This window comes from Copadichromis virginalis, linkage group LG12 (genome assembly GCF_057382275.1).
Source record: "Copadichromis virginalis isolate Kocher_CV1m ecotype Utaka linkage group LG12, C_Virginalis_male_GT1.1, whole genome shotgun sequence".
Taxonomy (NCBI): domain Eukaryota; kingdom Metazoa; phylum Chordata; class Actinopteri; order Cichliformes; family Cichlidae; genus Copadichromis; species Copadichromis virginalis.
Genome location: NC_140629.1, coordinates 13519326 through 13539584, shown reverse-complemented (window position 1 = coordinate 13539584; position 20259 = coordinate 13519326). Strand labels below are relative to the sequence as shown.

Below are 20259 nucleotides of genomic sequence, written 5' to 3'. Positions count from 1 at the left end.
GATCTACAATGAGCCTGAAAGCTCCATAAATACATTAAGTGTTAGGCTGGTACTGAGATATTATTTAATTTATTTATTTATATATATATATATATATATATATATATATATATATATATATATATATATATATATATATATATATATATATATATATATATATATATATATATATATATATATACACATATATACACACACACATATACATACATATACACATACACACACACACACATACATATATATATACACACACACACGGTGGCTAAGTATAAATATTCCAAACCCCCTATCTACTTTCTGTTACCTGTCTGCGCAGAGGGATGCTTTTGGCCAGCTTGTGGACGGCTAGCTGACTGTTGAAGTCACTCTTCTTTGAGGAGGTGGTGCGAATCTTGACAATAATTGCAATTGCAATCATAACAGCTATGAAAAAGAAGCCCACACAGTAGATGACCACCTCCAGGTAGGTGTGGCTGGCTGGAGAGTAATGTGGGGGCGCTAGGTTTAAGGGGGCAGGGTGACAAGGAGCAGGGAGGGAAAAGGTCAGCTGTCATCAAACTGACTGCATACTCAAACACACCCATTTATCACAAATTAAAAACAGTCTACTCAAACACGCACCCACCCACCCACACGTCTATGTCTAAAAGTCAGAGCCTTACACACCAAGGCATATGGGAATTGAACGCCCCCAAACTCAGGGTGTTACTTTAAATACTTTGTGTATTGAGGATATACCATAAATTGCAGTGCAGAAATTTAGCTGGGAACCATTTTGTATTAATGACTATGTAAGAGTAACGGTGACAAAGACTCGGACTTTCACACAGAGTAGAGCACTTCACACATAATGTTTCAGAACTGCCCATCATTTCGACATCAAAAAGTCTGTTTCTATTTGTAGGCTTAAAGCAGCAAACCCCAAAGCATGAGCTCAGTGCGGTAATTTAACTGCTTCACTTGATCGATACAAAATGTATTTGTGACAACTTTTTTACAGAAAAAAAGAAAAGAAAAACATTGCAAATAAATAGATAAAAGGCAAAACCTAAACAAATTTTATGGTTCAGATCTTGTTTTTTTCCTCCCAAACTGTGAAAACACCAACTTTTAGTCATACCAGTAAATAGGGGTGTAATGGATTCCAGTTTTAGTAGGAGAAAAAAACGGTTTGATCATACATTGGTTTGGAATGTAGCTTTATAGTTAGGAGCTGGACATTAGGGATATTTGTTCCGAGTTTGTTTTTCTTATAGGAGAAAATTCTAGGAGCCAAAACCTGCGCTTCAAACTGCTTTGGCTCTTTATATTTGAGGGATATCCTTACTATGGTCACCTCAGGCATGCAGCGTTGGCTGATATTTGCAGAGGACAGCCAATCAAAATACAGCTGGCTTAAAATAGTGGTGGCCTTTAAAGGGAAAGCTAAAATAGCTTGATTAAGGCAGAGGATGAACTCAGGGGCTACAGCACGAAAAGTTGCTCTAGTAGAATAAAAGAACAGAAATATAAATATAAAAATAAGGGCCAATTTAATGTCAGATTTTATTTTTTCAAAATAAGAGCTTGCTCATAGTGGATATAAATTCATGAAAGACTTACTCTAGTTTCCCATCGTCTACCCAAATTGCTTAATTTTGTATTTTAGATGAATATTTATATTCGGATAAGTTAAGAATTACCTATGAAAAATGCCTCCTCCTGCCTAGCTAGGAGGAGGGGAAAACAAAACAAAAAAACCCCACTCCAAATAATCTGCGCCATATGTTAAACCGTACATCTCAAACCAAAGATGCCATACCGACTGAAGTGTACAGTTACATCCCTAGCCAACACCAGCAACACAAGAGAGCTACACTTGTGTGAAGAAGTTGACTGACAAGCAGCTTGATAATTGGACAAATGTCCATTCCAGTCCTTAGGAATGAGACCATCCACTACAGCCAATTATCAAAACCAGCTGCTGCGCTCACAGCAGGAAATGACATCAGCAAAACATGTCATTTGTAGAGCTTGTCAAAGAAAATCAGCTTAACAGCAAACCAAATGCAAACACCAATTAAAGGGAAGAACGGAAGAGACAGTTTGAAGTGAAATCTTATCAGAGCTGCCAAACAACCCTTCTTTAAAAAAAAAAAAAAAAAAAAAAAAAAAAAAAAAAAAAAGTGATCATTAAATGTATTCCTGCCTGGAAGACGAAAAAACAAAAAACCTTTGGCCCTGGACAGTGCTTTGATTGTTTGGCATGTTCTGATATCATTTAAGAAACAGAGCATGATTCATATTCGCCCATCTAAAGAATTTAGATGGAGCAGGAACCATGCTGAGCACAGAGAGAGAGCAAAGTTGTTTTTTTTTTTAGTATTTGTAATGTGCCCTGGCTTCCCCTTACACTTTTACCAGAACTGGTAAAAATGTGATGGTGGACAGCCAGGCTTGCGTTGAAAAAGGGAAGGAATGGGAATATAGAGGAGAGACAGAACCACTGGTACCTTCAAAAACGGTCAACCATGCAGAGTGATGAGAGAACCCGATAGAATTGCCTGCCAAGCAGGTATACTCCCCAGCGTCATCAAAAGACACATTTCTCAGTTGAAGGACTTCCATTTCCTTGTCCGTGGTGTTAACGCCAGCGGTCTAGAAAATAACAAAGGAAGCACACCCAATAAGAGGCCCAAGAAGGAAAAAGGGACCACGAGTAAAGGATTCTGAAAGCGAAAGTGGATGGAGGAGCGTTCTCCTCCTTGATCCAACACCATCTGCCCAAAAAGGTAACACCTAAAGCCCCTGCAGAGGACTGCTCAGAGAGAGCCCTCCTGTATCTGTTAGTGGAAAGACGGTTATGTTAAGTTTGTACTGTGGAACCCCACACAGGGCCACACCATCACCACATCAAATACCTTAGTCTCATCTCTACATGCAAGAGATGGGCATGGAAACTCCACAGCAGAACAGACCACACTTACAATGTATTTATAGCCCTGTGTTGAATCCATGTTATGTTATAGTTTACTTCGCTGCAGCAACATTGTGGGAATATATACCTGCTGACTGGTGCGACTGCTTTACTCTACAACTGCCAAAACTAGTGCTCAATTTGGCACTAATAAAAATAACAATGGTACTTTAACTGAAATTACTGCAGTACGGAAAAGTCATCAGAACTGATTGCCAGATATAGCTACAGCCCATTACATATAGTCTGCTTCACAGCAGTATCTTGTTGCAGATCAATACGCTGTGTTTACAAAGTGCATTGCTGCCAAGCATACCAATCACAGATATTATGAACTACATTACCCCAACATGTAGTTACATTATGTGGCAGTGCCTGCAGGATAACAATATGGTTTTCTACTACACTGCAGAGACAGCGTAGATTTAAAAGAGGACTATAAATCAAGCTACAAATTCACAGTCACACAAACTATAAACATTTGGGGGTGGGGTGGGGAGGGGGTGAACCATGTACGGAGGACTTTGAAGGGCAAGGGAGCGAGAGTAATGGAAGATGGCAAGAGAGGCCCTTATTAGGAGGGCATAGCACAGGATTGGGGCAGGAATGAGAATTGGTCCAACATAAACCTGAGACTAAACACTTTCAACTGTTCTGCTGGGAATTTTCCATAGCGTCATTTACAGTCAGGAGCACCAAGGATAGAGGAAGGGAGGGAGGAGAGAAACAGCTGAGGTTGTCTCAAGTTATGCGGGTCTAGTTTTTCCAGGTGGTCCTAGAAGCGTCTCCACTGTGTCGTCCTGTGCTACAGCGTGGTGGTTACCTGTGGGTTCATATCTGATGACAGTCAGCCAGGCCGACTGACTGACCCCTCCTATATAATTGGACACTTTACATATATACTCTCCGCTCTCCTCCTCTGTCACATTGTAGAGGGTCAGCACCTGAGCGTCCGAGCTATTGACCCCAGAATGCTGGAAACAAAAACAAGTTATGTGCAACACAGAATAAAAGGAGGTCGACACAGGATATCTGAGGGGTTTGTGTGGGTTATTTCACAGTTAAAATGGCAAACAATAAAACTTCACAGACAGTTCTTAACAGTTATAGAAAACGACTGGAGGAAATAAAAAAGTATTACAGAAAGTAACATACAAATTACTCCACGCTAAGGAACTTCACTTTTTATTTTTTAAGTGATGAATTTGGCCTGTTGCTTCAGGATGACAGACTAATCTCCTACCTTGAGGACGCGGACGTAAGGTAACCCATCTGGACCAGTACGGCTCCCATTGACCTCGATGTGTTTTAACCACTGAATGTGGGGCTGAGGGTCGCTGAACACCTTGCACTCAAACTCCACATCACTTCCTACTACTGCAGTGCGATTAGCTGGCAGGCCAGCCTGCAGGATGGGCCTGTGTGGAGAGCGCTCTGCAACAAAACCGGAAAAAACAGACAAATGTTACTTTGACATTTGGTCATCAGTAAAGCAAGCGCATAATATAAAAAAGCTGTGTGTACAAAAATGTGACTGATTTTCAAACAAAAGCTGATAACTACTGTCACCTGCTTTATTACTGGAAAATGACTGGGACTGAAGGCTCACTCATTTGGTTTGACGCTGTATTTTCAGGCTACACTTTCTAAATTACACACCATAATGGAGATTTAATGTGAGTGCATCCTCAGCTATATGCTGGTTGTGTAATTATTAAGAGTTATCAGGCAGGAAAGCAAGTTAAATGCCTCCTCTGGTGCAGTTACGGTGAAGTGAAATGTTCTTGCAGACCCATTTTGATGACTAATAACTCTCCAAAGTAAACTTGCAGGCCAAGAACCTGGCAGGATATCAGCTGTGGAGGATTTCCTTACCGAGACATCCATGGGGGACTTTGAAAGCACTTGTGACAGTGCTTTCTCCACACTGTAGAACAATCTTAATGTTCATCAGGCTCAGATGCCTGAGGCTAGGAAAAGCCCAGGGGACACCAGTGGTGGAGGAAGTGGAACCATGATTTATAAAGCCCAATGGTGCAAGAGCGAGTCAAAGAGTAGGCCCTAGAGGAGTAATCACTTCTCTCTTCTACTTGTACCCATCACTTCTGCCACAAGTAATGCCTGTTTTAGACTTCTGCAGGGAATATTTGTAGACCCTGCTGCCATTCATGAGTCCTATGATTTATTTATTTTTTTATATTGAGACAACGATTGTTAAGTTTGCATGATCTCCTTGTGCCTGGTGGTTTGACAGACTGGGCAACGAGTCCAGGGAACACCCAATGTCAAGTGGAATACAGTCCAGATAAGTAGTTAGAAAACTAAGTGCTCACCAACTTGAGATTCACAAATGTTCAACAGGTGACTAAAACAACAATTGCAGTTTTACTGGAAAGTTACATACAATTAACAATTTCTACGAATCTTACCGACTACATCTAGCTGATAGGTGTGATTAATGCTGCCATACTTGTTTTCCACCACACAGGTATAGTTTCCCTTGTCAGAGGGCACTACAGATTCCATGATGATGGTCCACATATGGTCACGGACCTAAAAGTGATTTAGAGAAAAAAAGAAGTTAGTTTAATGTCTATAAAATAGCACTTGATGGCTAAAATGTAAATCTGAAGGAAGTAGTAACTTTATGAGTCAGTAACTGAAACATTAGATCTGGGTGGCGATTCTTTAATTTGCAGTAAATGCTTGATTTAGTTTCAGCCCACCATAAAATACCTTAAAATAATGTGATATCCCACAATTTCTAAGATGTGACTTCAAAACTCAAATATTCAATAAAATGTTATTACAAATGAGGCAACAGAGATGTTGATCAGGAAAACATTCATCTGAATCCCCATCTGTTCTCTCCCAATATGAATGATCATAAATCACTTTTTTTTTTTTTCATTTTAAAGCAATAGCTAATAATGAGGTGTGATGTGATGATAATAAGATAACACTACACCCTCTTCCTGTGACAAAGTTTTAATGCAGCAGATCTTTGTCCTACCCAACAGCTGCCATTGGAAATGGTTGTGTGTATATTTTTGCCCCAACATGTCTTATTAGCACCAAATGATGTCTGGCTCCTTTTTTTCCTTAGATGTGTTATAATTTTTCCCTACATAAATCTGCCAAGACCGGCAGTGTGTGATTAGCCAACAAACCTCTAAGGCAATGGCAACATCAAACATGCATGTATACAGACGGTTTCCCCTATTTAGCAAAAAAAAAAAAAAAAAAAAAAAAAAAAAAAGTGGTGAGGGAGTCCAGCTGCCTGCTGCCAGATGTGTTGTGCTTGGGTTCATACACATGTGGTCTACATTATTTCCTCCCTCCTGCACGTCGCCATGCAGACGATATGAACAATAGAAGCCCGACCATAAAATTAAGAAGTGTGGGAGATATGGTAGACGTCCCCAATCGCAGATGCAGACCTTTGCACCTTGACTGAAAAGGAAGAAAGGAGGGGGGGGGGGGGGAGAACAAAAAAAACCCAAAACACACAAAAAAAACCCAGCATGGCAGTCCTATGGTTAAATGTGCTGCTTGGCTAGGTGGGGGACTTGGGGTGGGGCTGACCATGGCAGCAGGCAGCTGAGAGGAAACTCCTAAATGTGCCCCAGCTGGAGAGGGAGATGTGCAAGGGAAGCACAAGACAAGGCTGGACTAGCCCACACCTTGATGGGAAGAGCAGATGTAGGACAGGAGGAGGGCTGTTTCTTAGTGTCTGAACATGCACACATTCCACACCTGTGAGGGAAACTGCCACTGAATGCAGTTATTCACAGAGAATCCAACACTGTAATCTAAAAAGGAACTGTAATCCCATAAAATTACAATTTACCATGAAAATATTTAAAATGAAATCATATCAGGCAAGACATGTAATTAAATAATACCATAGTTTGTAATTAAAACTATTTTCAGTGATGTTTTATAAGAAGAACTTTTTTTTTTGCCAGTCTGAGATCATGATACCCAGAATTAGGACAGGCAATGTTTTCCTATATCCTAACGGGTGTCTAGGATTCCCCACCAAGTATTGCTATGACAAAAAGTTCCTATTGTAGCATAAGGTTTCATCCTGTATTGTTTCTCGGGTCAAGATATGAAAACCTGTCTCTCCTTTTTACTAGCAGAAAAAGCTTAAGTACAAGGGACAGGGTGGTGATCTAATGTGAAGATGATATCACTGGAAAAAAAAATTAAAGAAACCTCCATTTGTATTGAGTGAGTATGCAGAAATTAAGAAATATTAAGGACTGTGTAGAGCAGTATCGACATGAAATAGCTATTCACCAAATTCTTTAATTACTAACCTTGAACCCTCCAATACGATGGTCCCTTTTGAACTCCTTCCCATTCTTGTACCATTTCAAAGTTGGAGTTGGGTTGCCACTGGCCTGGCATTTAAACTTTACAGTTTTGCTGGCTGGAACAGCATGAAGCTTCTTTTCCATTTTTTCTGGATGAGCCCATTGTGGAGCCATTGCTAAGACAAAAAAGGAGGAGAAAAAAGTTAGCAGGAATTGTATTATTTGAAAAATTATCTAAAAATAGTCTTGATACTCTTAATCCTAAATGATTTTTCTTGCCTCTGTTACACCACAATGTGCAAATTGCATTGGGAGATAAAGCTCTTGGAGACAAGAGTACAAAATAAGGTCAGCATGCTTGTCACGCTTCGAGGCTGCTGCATTCTTTGTGGGCAGAGCAAGCAGCAGCAGCAAAAAAATGAAGCCAGAGTGTCTTAATTACTCTATAGACAAATTGGAGGACATCTGAGGTTAACCAAGATTAGTCACCAGAGACTATTTTTTGTGTAAAAGCTGTCACTGAGGTAGTAAAAACCCTCTGATTCAGAGTGAAATCATTTGCCCAGATGTGACCCACACACATGGCGGTACGATAATTGAATTTTAAAGCTCTCAAATCACTGACCATTTCAGGTGATTACTCATACGCTTGTGACTTTATGTAGCTAATGCTGCTGCAACAAATGGTCACTGCTGATTCACCTAAAGAGCTCAGCACACTTACGCATCAGCTTTTGACTGCCCAGCAGTTTGTTTTCCTCCGATGAGGACTCTTCACCATCGTCATCGTCCTCAGATGAAGCCGAGATATGAACTATTAAACAGGAAGTAATTTAAGAACAACTCAATTTATTCTTAATCACAACACTTCAGCAGCAATTAAACATTTAAAACATTTTTCAAAAATGTCACATTTATGAATTAACAGACCGAGGGAATGATGGGTACAGTTTACACTAAACAAAGCATATGCCAAGTAGCATCAGTAAGTGGTACAACACTTCACTTTGTTATAAAATCAGTTCTTTCTTGTGATTTGATTGTAATTTTAATATATAGTATTAATATCATACATTGTAAAAGCATGTGAAAGTGCCATATGCCGAATAAACACCAGGGGTTCCTAATGAAGACATAAGTCACACATCATCTGCTAGTCATAGCAAATGAAACCTGGCTTTGTTGCTCTGTGACTCAACACTACATGTTACACTGTAGTAAAATGTAACAGCACAAAACTCTTGAAACAAAATATTGCAAAAACAGATTAATTGCTTGCTGCTGGTCATTTAGCTGTTGTGACATAGCCACCAAAGTACTATCATACCAAGGGGGCATTTATTCCATCGTTCTGCACAGAACAATGGTAACCTTACCTGTCACGTTGAAGTAGATGCTGTGGTTGCCAAAGGTGGTGCATATGTACAGGCCGGAGTCAGTAAGCTCCACAGACTCGATCTCCAGCTGGCCATTGCGGATACGTGTATGTTCTCCATCCACTACAGCCACATGGTCTTTGGTCCAGTTGACAGCATGGAGGTAGTCCTTGGCAGAGCAACTGAGATCGAGACGATCCCCAATGGAAAGGGTGTACAGCTCGGCTTGCGTTTCCACAGATACTACAGAGGAATGAAGGAAGTTCTACTTAGCAGCTATACAACACTGTGACTTTATGCTTTCAGTCATTCAATCATACAGATTCATGAACAGAGGGGAAAAGAGGGAAAAACAAATAAAACTGTCACCTGAAACCCCCAAAACCAATCAAAAACAATGGTTTATTTCGATTGGGGAGAGAAAAAAAAAAAAAAAAAAAAAAAAAAGGACCATCTCTGTACTGTAAACTTCAGAAATACAACCAGTTGATTTTCTTCCATCATAGCATCTCCGCAACTGCTCTCCCAAATTAAATTGCATCCCAGTCAAGGCCCTATCTTGAGGCAGGCAAGGAGCTACTTGGGAAGAGGAAGGTGAAATTCAATTAGAGGAATGAAGGGAGGGGAGGTGTCATGAAGCAAGGCACCTGAGCCCCCCTGTTCTAAATGACTACATAGTACACAAGGAGGAGGGAGGTAACCCAATTATGCTGACATGTTGTCCATCATGTGGTGTTGTCCGTCTAGTTATAGCGGTAAAGCTCGTCACTGACCAACGTACTTTAGAATCACACTTCCTGGCCAAAAGGTACACTAGCAAAATTATCTAAGTGAAATGGTTAACTTTATTATTTGAGCCTCTCACATCCTCAGAGTCAGTGTCAGTAAATACCAGTTTTTCAAAGCCTAAAATGATATCTTACCATCTTTCTTTATGTGAAACAAATTAAAATCATTAAGTTATTTAAATACTTTTAAATTCATGTAAATTGACTAATCGAACAACTGACCAATCACTGCATCTCTAATTAGCATCTCCTTCCATCTAAGGAAGAATAAAAGCTTAAACAACAGTAATCATGCTTGTCCTGCTTCTCCATTTTCTACATAGTCCCTTCCGCATTATGACAGAAACTGAATTATCCCAGAGTGGTGAAAGACCCCCGCCTCAAGACGTGATTATTCTACACCTCTCAATGCACACTGTTTTATAAACACTACCTACTGATCAAAACAGGAAGCACGTCTACACAAAATAACCTCAGGACAACATCAGCTAACCTGACTAATCCCTCCCAGCATAACAAAAGACTCCAAACAATAAAGGGGAAGAGGGAGCAGAGAGAGCAGGCTAGTGAGCATGTGCACAGGAGCGAGCAAGAGAGGGCCTGCAATGGCAGGTTCTAGTGCCAGTTGCTATGGTGACCCCACTTGGGCCTAGTTAAGGTATTTCCTGGATCACATATGTCTGACAGGCTCTTAATCCCAGCAGGAAAAGGGGCCAGGGGGTAGGATCAACTTTCTCCTCAAAAACAAAACTGAAGTGGGGAAAGCAGAGGAGAAATTTAGATTACGTCCACATTAAGCTCGTGCTAAATCTGAAAATGCTGTTTTCATGTGAGAACTATTAGCTTTCACATTAGTCGCATTTCCCCTACAGTAACGATGTAGCTGCTTCAGCCAGTTTCCACTGCATTGTGGGATCTAGACTCTCACAGTGACATAAGTGCAGCTTTGACCATAATCCGATTGAGCAAACAAAAAACGATGCAAGTTAATGTAAGTGTAGATCTCAGAGAGCAAAACGCTAGTAGAGAGAACAAAGATAGTTTCTGCTTATTTGGTCATATGTGGCAAATTACTGTGATGTCATTTATGAAAGTAGCAGTGAGATGAATATTTGATCTTTTTTTAATGTACTGCTTGTCCCTGATTTAGAGGAATTATGCCTCTTTTCCACTGGTACCTACTCGGTTCAGCTTGACTCAACTTTTAGCATTTTCTATTAGGGGTAGTTCCTGGTATCAGTTACTTATCAAGTACCTGCTCGGCCAAGGTTCCAAGCTAGCTGAGATCATCTGAAAATTTAACGCCAGACTTTATGCCACCAACTGGCTAGTCAATGGTGGCACGCACTCAACGAGTCATGTGAACGACCCCAAAGTAGCTAACTTTTTCTTCTTCATAAACTGCCTAGTTTAGAAAATGACCTTTAACCCTCTTTACACCATAACTAGTTTGTGTACACAGTATATTTTAACTAGAGCTGGGCGATATGAGATTTTTTCATATCACGATTTTTTTTCATTTCAGGCGATAACGATATCTATCACGATATAAGCCAAATAACTATATGTAAGATTTAAATGTGCCGTTGCTCACAAGTAAAATGTGAAATAATCAGCAGCTTGTTTTTATTTAAATATTTATTTCCCATAATAAGTTCAACAGGGTAGATGTACTTAAGGAACATGAGACTTTTTCAGATAAATAAAGGCAAATATTGCAAACTACACAAAAGGCAGCCGCTAAAGCGTTTAAGTTTCAAAATAGAACAAACGAAACAGACTAAACTGTCAATTCCACTTAGAAACAAAATATTAATTCTAAAAATAAATCTTAGTTTGTTTTACAGAAGAACAGACAAAACTGACTAACTTTTGTCAATATCAAATAAACTGAGAACTAAAAGGAAATTCTCAATCTCTCCTTGTTGTATAGCTGAGCTTTTCAAACAGTTTTAACAGGTACTTTAGTCTGACAAAAGCCGAATGACGAATTAGCGCTTCCAGTCAGAGACTGAGGCTACGTCCACACGTACACGGGTGTTTTTGAAAACGGAGATTTTCCGTTTTCGTTTTAAAAAATAATCCCGTCCACACAAAGGCAGAAATGAAGGAAAACGCTGCTATGAACATGCCAAAGCAGCAGGTGGCGCTAGATTCCTAACCGTGCAGAAATGTTGGCCAATCAGAAGTCTAGAAGCCTCGGTGGGAAAAAGTAAACAAAGCTGCGGCATAGAAGCAGAACAGAGTCGTATGTGTGGAGGGACAGTAACTGTGTGTATATGTAAGCATTTAAACACTGCAGAGAGTAGAATTAACAGTAACAGTATTGTAGAAATTCATTTCACCGAAACAATAACGTGGCGCACAGTGTGACGCATGCACCAGTTTATTGTATTTCCAGACTTGCTTTCGGCACAATTTACAGTGCACGCTACTGTTTTTTGTCAGACTTGAAATAGCCGAAATACCTTCACACTACGGAACTTCTATGGCTCTTCCGTTCGACAATCTCTCCGGCATTGGAACCATCATCCGTTTTCTCTTCGGTCACGCTCGGTTGATTTTTTTAGTCGGCGCACTCATTTCCTCCATTACCCGCTGGCTGCTTCCCAAACAAACACACGTGCGGCTTGGCACTTGTGACGCGACGTGACGCTGCGGCTGTGATTGGTTCGGCTCTGCGCTACTTAATTTGGATTGGCTGACCTTTTTTTTTTTTTTTTTTTTTTTTAGAGGACAAGAGCGGCGAGGTCTATCGCGATAGCTTAATTTCTCTATCGAGTAAAAGTTATATCGCGATACATATCGTTATCGTTCTATCGCCCAGCTCTAATTTTAACAAAGACATTTAGCAATAAATCAGGAATAAAAATATGTTAACCAGCATTCATCTATTGAGGATAGGCTGTCAGATCACCATTTAGCTCATAATGCTGGGTGTAAGGCGTCCACAACTACTTATTCTGAAGGAGACTGTAAAACTTTGTGAAAGGAGACAAATCAATGAAATAAAGCTCACTCAAAAATGACAGAAACACTAAGGAGACTTGAGGATTTCCAGAACTTTTCCGCTGGCAAGTGTTGCATAATATTAGCTAAACAACATCTGGTTATAAACCATCTTGTTTTCAGCCATCTATACTAGAGATGGCACGATACCACTTTTTTATGTCCGATACCGATACCATAAATTTGGATATCTGCCGATACCGATATGAATCCGATAGTGTTTTTTAATCAACAAAACTGTTTTTTAAAATATCTTGCTGCATTTTGCAAGTCTGCAAGTTCATACTCAAGTTTAAAACAACAACTACACTAAAGCTATTCTGTTATACCTGTATACAAAAAAAATATTTCATAGTTCAGCAATACTGATCAATCTAATAAACTTAGACCTACACCATCCTCCCTATTCTGGTATTTTAAAGAGTACTTAGCGTAAATATTAAGCAACCTAACTAATAGGGTTCCAACTCCCAGCAACAACAAAAATAAATAAATAAAAAATAGGGAACCACCCCTCACGCTCCACCTCATGATGCTTAATCAACGTAATCAACCTTAATTTGATGCAGTGTGAAAAAAAATGCACAGAAATCAATTATTTTTCAAGAAATATTAAATAGATTCAACATCTTTCTTCAACAAAATTGCAGACTGCACAGATGGTACCTTCCCAAAGGAAAATGTACTATAGCTTACTAGGGTATATATATTAGACTTAATAGTCACTATATACAGTAATTGACTTCTATTCATTTTACATCAAATTAAAACTTTGGGTGTCAGATAATTATTTATTAAAAGCTAGACATTTTAAATGAGAATAAGAAAGAAAAGTATGTCTTTGTGCCCCCTTTTCCCAGTTAATGCCCTATCGGCCCCCCTGGCTAAACTTTGCTAGATCCGCCCCTGCACAGTTACCAGCCGTCAGCTACGTAGAAAAAGATCGTGGTGTAGAAAGTAATATTAAATAAATTGTAACAACAGCTTATCAAGCTTAAACGTTCTGCTGTTGTTCAGCCGCTGGTTTGCTCTTTCTGGCGCAAAGTGGACCAAAAACAAACAAGAGAGACTCACGACAGAAAAGCCGATCAGCTGATCATTAGCAGTTTCACGATTGAAGTAGCAGCCGGAGAGCGAGAGGCAGTCGCTCGTTAAGCTTAACGTGGGAATGCTTTACAAACATTCAGAGATGGACTTACACACTTGCTTTACTTCTCTCGGGGATAACTTTGTCGGAGATGAAATGCCAGGTTGCTAGCGAAGCTCCAAATGCTATCCAGACCACCGACAGGTCCCGCATGCCACAGCTGCTCTATCACGTGATGCATACTGCTCCGACGTTCTGAGGCGAGTTACGGCGTGTTGCAAGTTTTGTGAGGTGCTTTCGTGATATTTAATGGATCGGATTACATTTTTTATTTTTCTCCGATATCCGATCCAGTAATTTAGGTCAGTATCGGACCGATACCGATACGTAATATCGGATCGGTCCATCTCTAATCTATACACAAGAAAGTCACATGTCTAACTTACTGAAAACTCAGCAACTGCAACATTGGAAAGAAGCACGTTTATGCACGTTTTCATGTGCTGGAGCCCTGCCTTAAGTGATTTGAGGTTGATCTGTAGAGACTCCTCTCTATAGTGACAAAACTGAACATGGACAAATAGCACTCCTTATCTTAAACTGCATCATAGCAAGTATGTATTAGGGCACAGCTAACATAATCATTTCATAATTGGGAGGTTGCCTGATAAAAACCAACACAAATATGTGTGCAGCTACGCTTTACCACTGTCATTATCTAATGCCTGTCTGAGACCCAACATCACACAGTGCATTACTCTGCCAAGAGTCCACTGCACCTATGTTAAGTGTGCTCCTCTGCTTTTCAACCACAGTCCTGTGTTTTACAAACAAATTTGATCACATTTTTCTGAAAAAGTATAAAGCCAGATTACAGACCAGAAATATGACATGTTAGGACACTACAGTACTGATGCAATACAGATTTTATAATCCAGGTTATTGGCACCAGCTGTTTACCTTCTATAAATCTAAAATGGCGAGAGAAAAAGAAAAGCATCTCTAGATGCCGTGTCCCAGTCAGTTTAAATGAACGTTATGTGTATGCTCGTGCACCAAGAAACAGGCAGAAAGTTGTCTTTGATGTTTGAAAAATATTCAGTGTTGTAAACAGACAGATTTTGATGTTTAGGTTGCATAAAAGATTAAAGCTGAGGAAACTGTTTGATATGGACACAGTGATAGTGACCAGCTATAGCTTTGCACATGGACACAATGTTTCTGCACAGTGACGTTTCTGTCCCTGCCCTCCAAACGGAGATGCCACTGATAAGACTGTCAACATCCCAGTTGTTAATGTGACTGCAGACATCGTAAAACACCCATAAAGCTGTAAAATTTACTCGTTTTATTGTAGGGCACGGTCAGGACAGTGTGTGCTTCTTTGCCAACCATCTCAAAACTAATCATGTAAACGCGTTTTTAGCAAACGAACCCAATCGTTTTCTAAAAATAAAGTCAGAGCCAACATTATTTTCCTGTGTAAATGCCTTGCTGCCACATAGCTGAACTTCTATCACAAAATATTGTTTCAATTCTTCATGCAGAGGTAAGTACCTCTGGATTTGCAGATGTTTCATCTCAGTTAATCTGCCTGCAACTATGATTGGATTAAAAAGGATCAAGCGCCATAGTTTCAGAAAGCAACCCACCTGGAAAAGACATCCATGGGTTCTTTTACCCAACTGGAAAAATTGACTGACATCATTTAAAATCAGCCTAATTACACAAATTATGAAAGGAATTCTGGTCAAGAAGAACATAGTGAGAGGCGTTTAAACAAGGGGCGGAAAGCTCACTAGCCCGAACATGCAAAACTAACTAAAAGGGGCGAGTTGGCGCCAGTCTGTGGAACTTTCTCTGACTACAACATAGGAAGCAATATGCCGCGTGAATGACTTCTGGGATTTCCTGCTCTCACTGAAGTGATGGTTGAATGCAGGAAAGTCAGACTAGTTGAGGTTCTGCAGTGGCAGACAGAAATGGCTATGTAAGTTTCCTTTGCTGATTTGACCACACCAGAGCGAAAGGGTGGGTGATGTAGAGAGGGAACTGATAAGAGACAATAGTAGCTCTGGCAGGAAGCAAAAGAATAGGACAATGCCCATTAGCAAGCTCCCAAAGAGTGAGTGTCCTTCCTTAAAGCACTCCAGTGGAGGACCTCTTCATTCTTAAATGAACCATTGGCAATCAGCATGGATTGACGGTGGGGGGCTACAAGGGTTACTGTGTGCAAAGCAAAGTTGGTGCAGTGTCATTCAAATTAGTTCAGCTACATTTAGCCTCATATTGTCTTTAAAGGAGAAAAACACAAAAACCCAAGATCTCAAAAGAACCTAGCTATGTTCTGTGTTTTACTATTGGTGTTGAAAGATTTTGCGGGGCTTTCCATAGCTCTAAAAGGGGCCTTTTGGGGGGTGACCATGCAAAACAAGTGAGCATGATTAGTCCATGTACAGTAAACGCAAGGAGGCTGTGTTCCCCCATTTGTAGGAGTATTACTTTTCTCCTATATCACAGTTCTGTCTTTTATCAGTGGTTTGGATTTAACCATTTTCCTTTAAAAAAAGAAAAAGAAAAAAGAAAAAAAAAGAAAACAACTCAGCCCTGGTTTCATAACTTTTCTCTCCCCCCCCCCCCCATTGGAGAGATCTATTCATTTTCCTTTCATGCTTGACTGATTAACTAGACTACACAAGTTCTACATGATAAAACAGGATTGGGGGTACATGCAGGCAAAAGAGACTAAAAGACTGACATTGTTGTTTTAGCATCTAATCCAAAACCATTATCACCAAACATCAGCAAAGAAGTCAAATGTTTTAGCTCAGAAAGAAAACTACAATTAAGAGATTGCCTTTGAAACCGCAGGGAAATTCCAGCACTGCCTCACGTTGGATTATAAAAGACTCCACAGGCGCCAACTTCACAGTTCAGGCCTTGAGAAAATAATGCAGCTTATCAAGTATATCATATCTTGTGGCTAAAATATAGTAGCTGTGGATGAGAGGGGGAACTTACTGCTAGAAGTCAAAATTTTTTTATTTGTGTCAGTGTTTTATATGCTCAGTACTTGCTTGATAAACTGCTGGAGAGGATATGACTGGCTTATTTTATATTCTCAACGAATAATTTGTGTCAGAAAATGGGGGTGGCTGAAGCCTTTTTGGGGGAAGTAAAAATTCCTCTTGGTAGGAAAAACAAAACCAAACAAAAAAACACTATGAATTTACTCAGGTCAAAAGCAATCTCACAGAATCACTGCTTTCCTCAGACATTACCCTACAGAGGTAATGTCTGACATTAAGCTCAGACATTGTTTAACCTGCCAGCTCCCCAGTGTGTGTGATGTCCATCTATAGCACAGCTGACAATCTGAAAAATTCACTGCTAGTGAGTGGACAGCCACTGCGCGTGCTACACAGTCAGTACCCTCTCCTAAACTATAATTCTAGTATTTCCAGTAGATGTCTTGATGCATGCTTAATCCAGGCAAGTATTCCCAAAATTACTGTCTGGACGTAGCATTTTCAGTGGGAGAAACGTTTCGTCACTCATCCACTGAAAATGCTACGTCCAGATGAAAAGAATCAACTTTTAGGGTTTCCAGTAGATGCTGCATGTGAACTTAACTGCCCTGGCATTTTCCCCAACTTCATGTAATAAGAAAGCTCAAGTTTTTTAAATCCCAACTGGGAGAGAGAAAAACAAAACCCAAACAAGCAGATCAAGATACAATACTGAATAGAAAAATTATTTATTACACTTCAGTCAAGTATTGAAGGCCACAAACATTTCTTATGTGAGGTTTATTAGGGTAAGTTGGACTGGGCTATTTAACAGTTACCATCTTTACATAGAAATAAGATCATGCTTTTATCCATTTTTCTCATTTTACATTGAAATTTCAGTTACCAAATCCAACTGTATAAAACAAACTGAGTGGTGCCAATTTTAAGTCCAGTTATTTAGTTACATAGTTATAGGGCTGCTCGATTATGGCAAAAATGATAATCACGATTATTTTCACTGAAATTGAGATCTCGATTGTTTGACGATATTTATTTAACCCTTTAAGACGTACCATAGAACCAAGTCCGCCAGAGCTTATATTATTTTTTTTTACATGTTGTAGTGCCATTTGTGGGAGCATTTCAAGTTGCTATACAACTGTTATAGCCCATATTTTAATAATATGTATGCATTAAGTCCATAGTAACTACATTAATTGCAAAAAAGTGCAATAAACTACAAAACAATTGAAAATAGTTTGTTTTTTTAACATACATTTCTACTTGGAGAAATTTAAGAGGTTTATCCCTCAAAACTTTAAATACAAAAAAGTTGCAAAAAATAGTTTACAACAACAGGAAATTTATTTTGAGTGTCTTCATAGTTTTATTTTGGAGGCGATACACCAATTTTTATATACACTGCAGGAAAAACAACAAAAAAAAAAAAAAACAATCATATGATGCAAATTTGCAAAGAAAACAGCAGGTGCATCAAAATAAACTATTTCCAGCAGTGCAATTCGAGTTCTAAGCATCCCAGCAACTATTCAGAAAAGTCAAACATGACCAGTATAGGTTTTTAAGGCCTACAAGTAAAAAACTACATTTCCGTGAAAATGAGTCACTTCCGGTTTCGGCCAGCAAATTGCAGACATGTGATAGTTCGCGCTGACGTCTGTTTCACTGTGGGAAGTGCTACAAACAGCTGATCGGATCGGCAAAGCGTGTTTCTGGAATATTATGTTTTTGTTCCTGCAAGCACTTTTTATGCAATATTTGCAAAGCTTTATGTGGAAGGAAACCGTGGCCGAGGACAAGCTGATGGCATAAGATGTAAGTACAACTCCTCCGGTTTCATATGCAAAACAAATTATTGCGCTAGCTTACACGGTTCAGGTTCTACAGGGATTTAAAAATAGTTACACAAAACGGAGCGTGTTGCTCTGACCGGCTTTAAAGGGTTAACAATGACTTTAAAAAATTATATAAAATAGTGTGCAACACCACTGAAGTTTTTTTTTACCTCTCTTTTCAGCCAACGGCAGTCACTCTCCTCTCCAAATAACTTCTGCTTAGCTTTCCGAGCTTCCCTCGGGTCCTCTTAATCAGCGGTCTCCAACCTTTTTTGCGCCACGGACCGGTTTATGCCCGACAATATTTTCACGGACCGGCCTTTAAGGTGTCGCAGATAAATGAGGGAGGGGCTAATAATCGGCTCAGTCATTTCTAATGATCGTTGAAAGCCCAGATCGTAATCGTGATTAAAATTCGATTAATTGAGCAGCCCTACATAGTTATTTTCCCCGGTAAATCACACCATCCTAAATTTATCTGCATTACACACAGCAGTGCTCTATGGAAGAAAGCTGAATGAAGGTATACTTTTAGTCAGAACATTTTGTAAATGTTAGTACAGGTTTAATTTTTTCCAACACAGCTTTATTGATGTTAGTTGTAATTGGCAAGTTTCTAAACCAACCTAAATTGGTTAATGACACATGGATGGCAAAGCCTGGCAGGATTAGTGTATGCTAGTGGCTGTTGTGCTGTTTAAATCCAGCATTTGACCATGCTACTATTGTCTATATGAGCAAGAGGCATGTACATGAACAACCACGTGATCTTTTTGAGGCTTCTTAGTATGGAGCCAGATCATTTCTGAAACCGTACAAGTGCTCTTTATTTAACAAACAAAATATACACATTCAACTGAAAATGGTGCCAAGTGTGGAAGTAGCCTTAAACTTCCTGTGTGAACAGCAGTCTCAACAGAATACCTAAAAAGTCTGATATGAATGCAAAGCGACTTCACACGAAAACTGGTCTTTAGTCTTACTCTAGCGTCAGCAGAGCTTTGCTCCTCTGGGCTTTCATTTCTGTCTGAAAAGAGTCTTACTCAAGACTGTGGCAGCTCTGGTTTATAAAAGCTAAAGAGTCAGTGCTTTTCTACTCTGACAGACAGCACAAGATGGAGTCAAACAAATCCACAGAGAAAGACATAACTTCCAGACAGTGAACTGTCAGAAAGAGAGCAATTAAACAAACATAAGATCCAAATGATTTTAAAGATGGTGTAAAAACATAAACAACAGTAAAAGTTGCTTCAAGTGCTCAAAATGAAGGAAAGTTTAAGTCCTTCACATGACCTCCTGAGAAATTCAAGGAACTTAGTTTGTTCAGGGAATACTCTATTCTTATGTGAACAACACCCAGCAAAACACAATAAGACAAACAATGGAGCATACATTAAAAAAAAACAAAACAAATAAAAAAAAAAAAACAGAACATTTCCATATAACTATTTTGTTTCTCCACCCCAGACAAAAGGAATGCAACCAAATGCCTCTGCTGTGATTGTTCGTCGACAGCTGAAGCCATCCCTAACCCAGCAGGGAAACGGGGGGGGGGGGGGGCAAACCCAAGCAAAAGTCAGTGGGTGAGCAAGAGGAGAAGCAATGCGGTGCATAGATAGTACCTGGCCATTTGGTGATCAAGAATGGGTGGAGTGTAAATGAAAGACAAACCCCCCACACCCTGGTGGAAATTTATGGCTCACCTTGGAAGAAAAACATGCTCCCCAAAAGCCCATCCTTAAGGGTTTCATGTAGCATAGCATCTTTTTTCAAAAACAGGCTAATTTATAGTTCCCTGGCAGTTAACTCCTCTTTCAGTGACAACAAATACCTTTTCATTACAAAGGA

The 20259-nt window shown here is 39.6% G+C and overlaps 1 protein-coding gene across 5 annotated transcripts in view; it reads right to left on the bottom strand.

Moving 5' to 3' along the window:
- Nucleotides 1-20259, bottom strand: part of fgfr1a (fibroblast growth factor receptor 1a) — a 31806-nt gene that overhangs the window by 6039 nt on the left and 5508 nt on the right. For 2 of the 5 annotated variants that reach the window (XM_085474785.1, XM_085474786.1), the window contains 7 exons: nt 8661-8903; nt 8009-8098; nt 7288-7460; nt 5392-5515; nt 4206-4396; nt 3786-3936; nt 305-504 (listed from right to left, as the gene is read on the bottom strand). In XM_085474785.1, the coding sequence (XP_085330911.1) occupies nt 305-504; nt 3786-3936; nt 4206-4396; nt 5392-5515; nt 7288-7460; nt 8009-8098; nt 8661-8903 (1172 nt within the window). Of the gene's footprint in view, nt 1-304; nt 505-2498; nt 2644-3785; nt 3937-4205; nt 4397-5391; nt 5516-7287; nt 7461-8008; nt 8099-8660; nt 8904-20259 lie in introns of all 5 variants that reach the window. The other 3 variants (XM_085474788.1, XM_085474787.1, XM_085474789.1) reach the window with 3 other exon arrangements.